Source organism: Salarias fasciatus, chromosome 17 (assembly GCF_902148845.1).
Source record: "Salarias fasciatus chromosome 17, fSalaFa1.1, whole genome shotgun sequence".
Lineage (NCBI taxonomy): Eukaryota > Metazoa > Chordata > Actinopteri > Blenniiformes > Blenniidae > Salarias > Salarias fasciatus.
In genome coordinates, this window is record NC_043761.1 from 13,313,204 (window position 1) to 13,325,957 (window position 12,754).

General features: G+C 42.6%; 1 protein-coding gene across 7 annotated transcripts in view; it reads left to right on the plus strand.

Moving 5' to 3' along the window:
* Positions 1 to 12,754, plus strand: part of pcloa (piccolo presynaptic cytomatrix protein a) — a 75,430-nt gene that overhangs the window by 8,673 nt on the left and 54,003 nt on the right. For all 7 annotated transcript variants that reach the window (XM_030113285.1, XM_030113284.1, XM_030113289.1 and 4 more), the window contains exon 4: positions 11,990 to 12,205. In XM_030113285.1, coding sequence (XP_029969145.1) covers positions 11,990 to 12,205 — 216 coding nt within the window. The remainder of the gene's footprint in view (positions 1 to 11,989; positions 12,206 to 12,754) is intronic.

The following is a 12,754-nucleotide window of genomic DNA, read 5'->3' on the forward strand; positions in this document are numbered from 1 at the left end:
GAGGGTATGCGTACTCTAATGTGTCGACACGTGTACGTGCGGGCTTGTGCAGGCATAATCTCTGTTTCCTAAAAGGATTTAAAGGGCAACAGGAAGCCTGTCATTTTCTATTGAGGCGTGAGCCCAGACTCAGGTGTTTCTGCTTTAATCCCCATCAATTTGAGTTGTGAAAAAAGGCGCCCCCATATGGAAAAGCACTCACCTTAATTTGCTTTTTCTTGCTGTCTTTCCACCAGTTTCTTTCTTCATTTCTTCCTTATTGATTCTGTTGTTTCTCTCTGTTTTCTGTCAATCTCTGACTTCCTTGAACAGACATAGAGGGACTTTCCTATTTGTTTCAATACTTGTGTTTATTGGTGCTTATTCTCCTTTTAAATACGGTGCTTTCCCTGTCAGACTCTCCCTTGCTGGTGCTTCCCCTCTGCTTTTCCCACTCTCACTCCTTTTGATGTCGGGAAATGTAAATGTGCGTCCAGCGCAGCTCAGCTATGCTACTGTAGCTCGGGCTCCATGTCACGCTGCCCTCACCGGTAATGAGCGTGCTCGTTGGAGAAGTCTGACGTAACATGGGTGAAGCTTCACTCTGGTAACAAGCACCAATCAAAGAGCCTAAACTAAGAGAGAAGCCGCGAGTCACATTCTGCATCATTTACAGGAAAAAGTATGAATTTCTCCCAGATGAAAGTTTTCTTTTTTTTTTTTAAGTTGAAAGTACAGGTACATTATTCATTCATCCAGGATTTCCATCCAACGTCACCACTATGGTATGCATCAAGGATGCTCAAGATGGAAAATTCATGGCTGTTATGAAAGAGGATGTGGAGATTGTCGGTGTAATAATAGCGAAGACAGAGGACAGAGTGAGATGGAGGCAGATGATCTGCTGTGGCCACCCCTGAAGGGGTTAAAACAAGAAAGAACTCACAATGATCTAAGCTTTCATGGGGTTGCAACAGACACACACACACACACACACACACACACACACACACACACAAACAAGTGAGGTTCAAAAATAAGCCATCCATGCTTGTTTTGCAACAGTGGAAGAAACTGGAGCACCTGGAGAAAAACCTGCACTGGCATGGGGAGAACATGCAAACGCCACACTCCACCATATGGTGTAGCTTAGATTCACTCTGTACATTTTTGTCATTTTTTTCACACCGCTTTGTTCCGTTGTGTTGCCATCATAATCTGATAGCTTGTAAATAATACAGCGCGACACTCACGGCTCTGCATGCGGCACTGATCAGAACTAATTTTCTGCAGCAACGAATGTAAAAGATGAAATTACCTCGACCAGCAACAAATTCACTGTTGTACAAACTAAATTGCTTTCTTAGCAAGGCAGCAGATTTAGCTGTGTTGTGATACAAGGAGCGGCTTGCAAAGCACATATTACTAACACTAATTTTAAGTTGGTGTGTCGCAGAAGATCCAAATGACCAGATCAGAACAGATATACAATGGTGCTCTAAAGGTGAAAACAGAAAGTGTGAATGAATTTGTTCTTCTCAATTAATGGTTTCATATTGACATATATGACTAAGGAATTGCGCTAAATGGGCCAATTTGCCAAAATGTTGAAGTATCGCTTTAAGAGGCTAAAGTTTGGCTGGGAAGTTTTTATTCATATCGAATCCAGTTGCTCACATGAAACATATTTGTTACTTACCACAATGTCAAATTATAAATTAGCGGCCAATAAATTACTTCAGGTGTATGAACTATTAGAGAGAACAGTTTTCCCTTTCTTTAAAAAAAACAGGAGCATTTTCACTACAACGTTAAAACCCTGCAGTGTCTCAAATGTTAACATCCAGCTGATAAGTGGATTAGAAAACCAAATTAACAGTTATAAATTTAAACATATGAAGATCAAGTTTGCAAGTATGGCCTATTATGTGGTCTATTTATCTTTTGCAGCTCTCAATCGTGTGTGTGTTTGTGCAGGCCTGTATCTGTGTGGTTTCCCTGTGTTGTGCGTCCCCTCATCTCCGTGGTGTGTTCATGCACGCTCACTGCGTGGTGATTCCTGTGTCCTCCCTCCTCATTGTTATTCTGTGGCTGTACCCACACCTCCGCCCACAGTCTGAAACCATCCCCAGTGTGCAGTGGCAGATGAAAGCACGCTCCGTGGTCATGCACACTGCACACACACACGGACAAGCAGGATTCACCCTCCAGCCTGCCAGCCTACACACACACACACACGCGCACACACACACACACACCGAGAAGGCCCCAGTTTGCCGTATTTGATCCTGCCGCTTTACATTTCGGACGGAAGTCACTGGCTGGGTCTGTTGCCCGCAACCCTTTGATTCCTTGTTTGTGTTGAGCCGACTTGTCTGCGTGCGCTCCGTACAGTTCGATCGCCTCGCAGCGCCCGCCTATCACTTGGCCGAGAGGCTTGAAGCGGACGAAAATAGTCACGGCCACAAAAGCGAGCCACAAAGGCAAAGAAGGGAGAACACAAGTGACTGCAGGGCAGCCCCCCCCCCCCCCCCTCCTCCTTTTCCAAGTCATCCTCTTCTGCGTCTCTTTTGTGTGCCTTCTTTCATATTTTGTTCTTTAACCGGGTCTTTCTGCGGCACCAGGCCACCCGCAGAGTCCCCCACATGGCCACGTTGGAAGACGGGAATTGGGTGATATTTTTAGACGCTGAGGTGATTTTGTTTGTGCGCATGTGCTTTGGTCTCTTGGTTGGCAAGGTATTAATTTTGCAGTATGAATGATGCGAGGATATTTACTGAACGTGTTGTTTTCATTCTTTCCCTGGGCAGCATGTCCGATAGGCTTCTGTATTATCCGACATCTTCAAAACCAAACCAGTACCATTTGTACAACTGATTTTACTCTTTTTGCAGAAAATCCTCTTCAACCTCATCCTCTCTGTAGGTTACTTGTTTTTTCACGTGCTTAGCAAGGGCTACATTTTAGCGACTGAGCCTTCAGTGCCAAGGAGGAGGAGGAGAAAAAGCCAAGACGTGAAGTGTGCCAGCACGGAGCCCTCATCAGGCAGAGGGGAAGGACAAGCAGGCACAGGCGCTCAGACACTCCAAAACGCACATTTCCTGGCACCAGCCTCATCTAGTTAGCACACACTGCTGTACTTACATCTTGACTGTTGCTGCTTGCTTTCTTTCTCTCTCTTCCCTACAATCACTTTACTGAAGTCTCTTATTTGAGTTGAAGTTTTTTTTTTTTTGTTGTTTTTTTTCTGTGGGTGGTGGAGTGTCTGAGTCTGACATCGTTCCTAAAAATTGATATTCACTGGCTGAGGCCAGCAGCGCAGCTTGGATTAGAATATGGCTTCACCTCAGAAAATCTTTTTCGTGCATTGAAAATACCTGAGAGGCAAGTGGATTAGCTTTTTTTTTTTTTTTTCTCCCATGTTAAAAAAAAAAAAAGGTCCCTTTCATCCTGAGTGCAGAAAATAGTAAAGCAAGTGCAGCTGGGAGGCACAAGTTTGATTGACGGATTGTGAGAAACAGACGTGGCTCATCAAGCGCTCGTCTTCATGTAAAAGCAGCTGATAGGAAGATGTCTAACGATACGAAATGCTGCAAAACAGCAATTTATCTCATGGGGATGTATGAAGACAAGCTGCGCAATGAATAGCATACACAGACAGATCGCATTTTGATATGGAGAGGCGGCCTAAAACAGATGAGAGCGGAGGCAGGGAGGATGACTGCGAAGAAGGAGGGAGCCAATAGGACGTGCAGGGTGGGGGTGGGAGGGGTGGAGGGGTGTCACAAGTGATATGGGTGCCAGTCTTTGCAGCCCTAAGCGGTGCAAACCATGACAACCTGACGACCGTGGTTTGTTTTAGCGCTCGTGACTCACGCCCGGTGAGTCACATTAAAAGCACCTATAGGCACAATTCACTGCCGGGCAGGAAGAACTGATGAAGCAGAAAATGTAGGATTTTTTTTTTTTTTTTTTAAGATACACCTGGAGGTGTGTGTTGCATCTGTGCTGGACTGGTGACATGTTCAGAGTGTACCCTGCTTTCCATTAGAATTAGTAGAGACTGGCTCCAGCGCCCTGCGACCCTGAAAACAATAAGCACTGGATGGATGAATGAATCCAAATTTAAATGGGTTTAGCAAATCACTAGCTTTAAATAGTGCTCTGCTATTGATGCAGCTGATTAGATTATGTGGCTACAATGATGAAAAGAGCTATTTATTACACTGAGGCACTGCTGAATTTAGTTAAATGAGATGGAAAATAATGGAGCAGACCATTCTGTTGTGGTCAGTTATGCATTTTAGAGTGGAAAAGTTCCCTCTTCCAACCTTTTTCATGCCTCCAATGACGTGCTTATTATATAAAGGAAAACCAGATATATTGTTTGTAGGTCATGTTTGTTACCGATTAAATGAAAGAATCAGTCAGCCAACAGTTTTTTCAGACCCATGTGTACTGCTAGTTTTGTTGTGAGAGACTAAAATACTGTAGGTTGTGTGTCGTATTCATGAAAAGTTGTCCATCCTTGGACCATCTATAGCTGTGTTGTGTGTGTGTGTGTGTGTGTGTGTTCACTTATTTTTTTACATAAGATTGTGTTTTTCACAATGTTGTTCAGGGAATTCTGTTCATAAAGTCCTTATGCAATCCACGTGTACCTTTAACCTTTTTGCATAACACTTTTTATTTACTGTTGTTACTGCAATTGCAATGAGGAATATGTATGTGTGTGTGTGTGTATATATATATATATATATATATATATATACATACACACACACACACACACACACACACACACACACACACACACACACACACACACACATACATATATATAGTCTAAATTTTCTTTGCTACATATTGGAGAAACAGATAACAGGGTGTTCAGAGTGTGTGTGTGTGTGTGTGTGTGTGTTCAGAGAGAACATATGTAATGTTGCTCTGTGAAACAATGACATCTAGCACTATGAACCCCCCAGGGGGCAATAAAGTTCCCTCCATCTCCATCCTCAACATCCTAAATAAAGAATTATTGTATTCCAACTATGAAAAGTTGAACAAAATCATTCTGTATGAACCAAACTGAGAATTCTTGTAAATTTCAAGTTTAATCTCTTTTATAGCTATCTGAATGAGATTCAACAAGGGCGAGAAATGTCCACTACAGATCTTGCATCTCTGACTTCGTCTTTTTGAAATGTGACGCAGACACGCGCATGAAGTTTAAGCAGATAAACAAACACAGATGCGCGCAGAAAATGCCCTGAAACTCTGTCCCTAATCCCAAGGCTGGGAGTTTATATATAACCCCCTTATCGCATCTTCTCTTTTGTGTCAGATCCACTTTAAAAACAAGGACTTACACACACTTCTCCTCACACATTGTTTTTCTCTCCTCTGGCATCTCTTCCGCTCACCTGGCAGGAGAGTATCAATCCTCGGTGGAGTGACTTATCCCGACACTCTGGTGAAGAGAGGCACTGGGACTCCTGTCTGTCTCCTGTCAGGCCGGAATCCTGTCAAAAGATTTCTATTCACAATTGGATAATTAACTTGCTCAACCCCTCAATTATCCTGGGGATGGCGCCCTCAAAAGACTTATTTTGGTTTCTCGCAGCTCTCCGCTCCTCTCACATCTAGTTACACACATTCCCATCTCGTCCGCTAATGCCGGTTACTAAGGAGCGGAGCGTTCCGGGCACTTCTCTCAAAAGCTTTTTGACAGCACAATTCGATTTATTCGGCTTCTCCGCTTCGGTTTTTTTGCTGCTTATCTTGGGATTACAGTCAACAATGCTGTGGACTTGAGCCCAGTCCTCAAACCTTGAGGCTGTTACCACTGAAGTATCGTGCAGATTCATGAGTTAAATGAGAATCCCATCAAAACAGGACATTAAACTGGGGAAGGTAACGTCTATAACATGGGACGTTTATTAGGACAAAGACCTTTTTTGGCTCGCAAAGGAGCTGATGCTGTGATGTTCTGCTTGCAGTCCAGTGCATTATAATTAAGTTGGCCACTCAGCAGCTCTCATCAATGAGAAAAGGGCAACGACTTTCAGACTTTAATTTTAGCGAAAGCTTCGGCGTTGAGAGGTGGGGTGAGCTGGACTGCAAAAATAACACAAGTCTACAGTCTCAACACTATCGGTAGACAAATAATGAGAATTGAAATGTATTTAACTGCAGATTATGTTTCTATGATCTGTGGATCAGCTTTGTTGATATATTTTATATAGTCAGACATCAGTATTACTGTGTTTTAGAAAATATTCCTCAGTTTAGCAATGTGTCCAGAGTTCACCCTGTCCTTAAAAAAAATTGTGATTATCATCAGTGTTTCTTAAAAAAAAGATATACACTGTTCAAGAATAAGTTTGTCTGTATTTCTGTATTTGCTACATAAATAGCGTGTGACCTGTCCAAGATGTGCCTTGCTTTTGTCTAAAGTTGAGCCCGAGAAATCTCTTGTCAGAGGTCCATCTTTTTACCTTTACACAGAACAGAGACTGTTCCTCCTTCGTAAACTGAGCTGTGATAAGTTTGCTGTTTTTTTTTTTTTTTTTTTTTTCTGATATACAGTACTTGCGGAACATCACAAAATGCTGTTTATTTGGCCCCGTGCACCTTTCAGTGTTTCAAGCGGTGGCGTTATTGCTGATTGTGATCCATTAAAGCTAATGGCGCAGAAGCTGAAGTGGAAGTACTCTGTGTCACTGGAAGCTTGAATGACGTCAACCTGGGTTTGCGCTGTAATATTTTAAGGTCACTCCTGGCAGTCGTCATAAAGTGCATCTTGTCATGACTTTCCAGCAATTTATTTCTGGAATTACAGGGTGATAATGTTGAGCTCGTTGGCAGTCGCTGTTGAGTTGAGTCACTTCCAGCGATCATTAAGCTTCTTCTCTTACACAACCCCACCCTTTTCACTTCGTTCTGCCTTCTCCTGCCATTGGTTTCGTGCTTTTTGTTCTCCACACTCTTCTTTTTCCACGGTTCTCACTGCAGCATCCTGCCTCTCGCACACCATTTTTACCGTTGTCCCTCAAATCTTTCTTCTACATCCCTCCATCTCATCCTGTCACGTATTCATCCATCTGTCGTGTCGTTGTCTATTTAAGATAAGACTTTACGTTTCCCAGTGGGAGGAAGTCAGAGATTACAGCAGCTTAACATTAGGAAGTGCAGCTATTTATAGATGGAGAATAAAAACAATGCAATTAATGACGATGAGACAAATAAAGTGAGCGAGAGGATGCGTGTATGACATTAAAATATAACGTGCAGAGAGCGGATGGTGGTTAGAGGAAGTATATTTAACCACAGTCTGTGCTGGGATCGGTCTAAATATAGATGAGTAAAACCCTCAAAGGATCTTTAGTCTTAATCAAAGAGCAGCACCGGCTTTCACAACACTCCAACTCCCATTTGGAAACAAAAGCCAAACATAGGTGCAGCCTACCTCCTCCCGGTATCTGGTTACCGTCTGCGGTTTTGTCTTCTCCCTCTGTCCTTCGAGGGAGTTTGACTGAGATGGAAAAGTTTTGGGAACTCACTGTGAATCTTTCCTTATTCATTCACGTTCGAGCTTGAATCCATTTCATTGGAAGCCATGTAGGAAGAGAAATCAGGCTGTCGTTTCCTTCCAAAGCATTTCTTGCCTTTTTATCAGAGGATATGTATGTCAGCATCGCCGTCACAGCTCTCATCGCTGTGGGTGTTGGCGTGTCGCAGCTCTTTTGGTGTCCAAACGCATGTGATGAGAGAAAATGTCCTTGATGTGAGTGAGTGACTCTCCTGCTTTTATGAATCATCCATGCTGCTGTTTGCGGAACTCGTCACAGCAGGCATAAAAACTCTCACATGGAGGCTGTTCGTGTTCGCTTGAAAGCTGCAGTTGGAGGCATCGTTATGTGAAACTGCACCTGCTTTGTTTAGTGTTAATTAAAATCCAAGTTGGCAGAAGAGTTGTTATGTTTCTAGGTACGGTTCTGTCACTGCATACATCAAATGTCTAATGTTTCTACTGGATTTTCTTGTCTGATAGCATGAAAGAAACAATATTCATAAAGAAATCAGAAATGCTTTATTGTAAACTCTCCAGCTCCTGGAGAGTTGGGCAGTTTTTTCTATTTTGTGAACTCGCTTCGTCCTTTTTTTTTTTTATTTATGCCCCCTCGCAGAGACACATTCTGCCAAGAGAAAGTTCCAAGGTTCCCTTTTTTGTGGGAGATTACACTTACAGAATCACTGTGACTCCTTGTTTTGTCAGTTTGAATGAATGGGACTTCATTTACCAGCTTAAAAAAGGTGAATTTTAGAGCTGAGATGGATATCAGGGATGTGGGAGTTGTCGTCACTCAGTAGATAAAGTTGCCAACAGACCTGGAGCCCTTCCTGCTGATTTCCTTCTGTTAATCTACCGTGAGATTCAGATTGGTGGCAGAAAGGCGAAAGCAGGAGGGTTTGAATGGAATTAAAACACTACAAAATGTATTGTGATGTTATAATACAGTAACATCGATACTCTATCCCAATGGCATCACTAACTTACCTTGGTGATATACCGTGCGTTTCTCAAGGACCCTTAGAGTCATGCCGGCTGCTCCTGGTAGGGCCCCCCCCATGCCGAATAGGTCGAAGTGTAGAGACCAGATGAAGAGTGACCCAGAGCCCTCCACAATCTGTGTATTTCCAAATTTGACACTGGCAATGCCACTGCATTCTACTGTGTGGAACCAGAGGTACAAGTTTTCAATTCCAAATGCGAGGTAAAGAAAAATGCTTAAACCGCTGCTGAAATTGCTGTTGGAAAAAGTGTGTGTGAAGATCAGAGAGTGGGACAGTGGTCAAGTTGGACAAGTGTGCCAAAGTGACTCATAAGATCCTGTATTGATTTTTTTTTTTTTTTTTCAATCCATCTTCTTCTCATCTGCTTACACTCTTCAGGGTTGTGGGGCGCTGAAGCCAGTATCGACTTTTAATTTTGTTTATTTCGGATCAATGTTAAAGTACAAAAATAGTGTAATTAGTTTTTAATTTAGAATTATTTTAAAGTTTGATCCATTGCCATAGTTTTCCATTGAATGTTTCATAATGTAGCTTGTTAATCGGTCAGATGTGCAATTACTTGAAATGTGACTTGGCTTAACCTGTTTCCCTTCTTCTCTGAAGAAAATAACTGGAGATTGATTACAAGACTGCCACCCTCTGGCCAAAATGGGGCACTGCAATTTTGAAATTGACATTTCTTTTCAGAGGCATGAAGCATAGACATGTTGAATGTCTGATATATTTTTTAAATGAATATATTTTTTGAACAGTGACTCTTCTAAATTTAATGTTTTTTCTTTTTATTTTTGAGAAGGAGAGAGCTTCTTAGAGTTCCCTAACATTTTGTAATCTGTTGAGTCATAACCTCTGTACCCTGATCGGCACAAAGGTAATAAATTCACATGTCTGTTCCCTTTTGGAGACACACATAAAGCCAGTAATCGATAAAGTCAGACTCCACAGCTTCTCTTTACGTTTAGGCAAAACCCTTGAGAGCTACAAGAATAGCATAAACAGATTGTTCACCAGACATCTCCACCAGTGCACTTGAGCACTCACTCTGGAATAAGTCATTCGATAGTGCAATTACTTCTGCTATTACAGCTTATTTCAGAACCATCACAACAATAGGACGATTTTGTTATTCAGACATCTTTGTTGGTGAATATGACAACTAATTTTCATTCCTCTGTTTAAGAAATTAGCATCCCTCACAGCTGACCAGTCCTCTTAAGGTGATTGCAGGAAAGGTTAAGTAAGAAATAATCAGGTGTCACATTTTCACACCAAAAGCAGCTATATCAGTTCCTCTACTGACTAAAAAAAAAACAAAAAACCCAAGCGTGATTTAGGAGGCAGTGAAAGGTCTAAGTGTGCCCACTGTGATGTTTTGATAATGTCGGCGTTGAGTGGCTTTGAAGTGGCTGAGGCTGACCGACTCTCTGACTGAGTGAGGTGTTTCAGCATTTACTATCGGCCGCAATCTCTCCAGCTCTCAACACGCGCGTGCTTTTGTCTGCTTTAACTGATATTGCTGACAAGCTGCAGAAACTCCCATCTCAAGTGCATGCAGCAGGGTGGATAGAAAGGGTCAAGTTGATAACACCCGCTGGAACTCACACACACACACGCAGCAGGGCACATGCATCTGGTCTCTGTCCGTCATCACGTCTCTGGATTAGCTTGATTTTGATCAAATTGCGACTGTGACTGACTAACATCAACAAACCATTGAACCAGCACTGGAATTAGACTTATGTTTCTTTCTCCTCTCTCACTTTCATTAAATGGTTTTCCGCTTTCTCGTGCTCTCTAAAGCATTTGCACCTTTAATAGGTGACCACAAACAACTCAAATCTCTCTCTCTCCCTCTAAAGCAGTGATTCTCAACCTGTGGGTTGCGATCCAAATGTGAGTCGCCGGCCTGTTTGTAGGGTTTAGCAGGTCTTTGCCTGGAAAAGAAAAAAGCAAATGTCATGACAAAGATCAATGTAGTGTTGTCTATACGACACTTTCACACCATAGACGAAGTGTTTACATAGCAGAACACGTTTGACTGTTCAAACTGCACTCACATTGACTGAATTTGAAAAGTGTAATATTTTTCGTGGGGTTCTGACTTAACTTTATTTTTTTGACAATGCATCCAGTTAACAACCACTAACCTGAAGCTACTGTTTAGACATAAAGCATAACATGGTGATTCATACCTTATCTAAAGCGACTTTGCTGCTGCATTGTTCGCTTGGCCACGCTCTTTCTCCCCCTCCCTGTTTCTTTCTCTCTCCATCTGTACTTGGAGAACTTCTCTGAAAGCTCGTGTTTAGCATAAACCGTGCTGTGAAGCCAGGCGCTTTCATTCACAGGAGATTGTCGCTCACAAATTTTCAGCCATTTTGTAAAATGTGAAATGAAGTATGTGTTTATGTCTGCCTTCCATAGTGCACTTTCAGTTGTGGTGATTCCACTTGATGTAGGCACGAGGCAGATTGTGTGAAGTGTTATTTTCCCTCTCAAACCCAAACATGTCTGTTCTTAACATTTACATAAAAGCAAAGCAGTAATGGTTATTCAGCCCCAACAATCGCTGTGGTGCTTAAATGATAGGTCCCAGCAGGGCTGCCAAGTTGATGTATGTTCTTCTTGACTCCTGTGTTTAGGCAAGTATCTGGGAGTGTACAGAACTGGTAAGATGCCACTAGACATGAATAATAAAACTCTCAGATCATAAACATGAATAACCGTACAGCTGCTAGCATCAAACTATATCCCAGGTGAGAGTGAGGGAGGAATTGTGGCTATTATTTGCATTTACAAGCTAAACAGACTCTTGATTTTTTGGGATTTAGTGTGTTAAAAGTGAATAAAACAATAATGGAACGGCCGGGAAAAGACGATGCTATGGCTCAGTGACACACAGTTGCCAAGCAAACAGGCCTTGTTTGTATATTCCTGACTGGTTGAATTGGTTAGATTAATAATTTAGGGAAATGTGTGATCAATTATACAGACGTTAAACTGTTCCTGTGTATTTATGGTGTGGATTTGAATGTAGGTTTGTGTGGTGTAACCATCAAACCATACGGGCAGAAAAACATAAATCTACGTTGAAACACAGCTTTTCTGTTAGGCCTGCAACATGCAGTGTCAATACAGCCATCCGACCCTCCCTGACATGCCTTGCTAAACCCCTGTCCCATTACCATACATTATGCATGGGCCCCATCTCCTAAGCCCCACAAATGTGAAAGCTTCCCTTGAAATAGAAGAAGCAGTCTCGTCACTGTGCAAGTCGTTTCTGTGACGTTTCAGTTACATAAAATTCAGTTATAATGAAAATTGTGCGTATTAAATTATCATTATATGTTTGAGCGTTTAGATATTAAGTGTGTCTATATTTGATAATCTGTTTTGATTACTAACATTGAATCTTTTTCTCTATGTTCCGCAGAAAGAATGGCTTTGTCTCAACTGTCAGACCCAAAGAGCCATGTCGGGCCAACTTGGAGACACGCCACCGTCATCCATGGCATCCCCGAAGAAGCAGCCAGCTGCCCCTTCCCCTGCTCCTGCTCCTTCCTCTACCCCCACCCCTGCTGCTGTAGATAGTAAACCTGTAGCTGGAGCAGCAGATGCAGATGTAACCCCGCCATCTCCCAAGACCAAGGTAGAGCCTCCCTCCGTTCCAGAAACCACACCTGACAATGCACAAACTCCGTCTGATGACAGTACACTTCCTCCTGACAACATTCCGAAGGGAACTACTCAGTTAGAGGAACAGAAAGAATCCAATGAACCGGTATCTGATAATGTAGCTCCTCCAGAGCAGGAGCCTCCAATATCAGAGAGTTTAGCTGAAAGTACACTTGATGAGAAGCCGGCAGAGGTTCATCCTCAGCCTGATTCTGATCAGCAAAGAACAGCTGTTAGCGAGAGTGTGACAGGTGAGCAACAACAGAGTAGCAATGAAAAAGCAGGAGAGGACTGTCCTCAGCCTGAGATAGGGCAGCCTGATTCTGTTCAGGAAAGTACAACTGTTAGTGAGACCACAGCAGCCGAGCAACAACAGAGTAGCAGTGAAAAAGCAGCAGAAGAAAATCCTCAACCTGAGATAACGCCATCTGATTCTGGTCAAGAAAGCACAGCTGTCAGTGAGAGTGCAGCAGTCGAGCAACAGAGTAGTACTGACAAAGCAGCAGAGGATCATCCACATCCC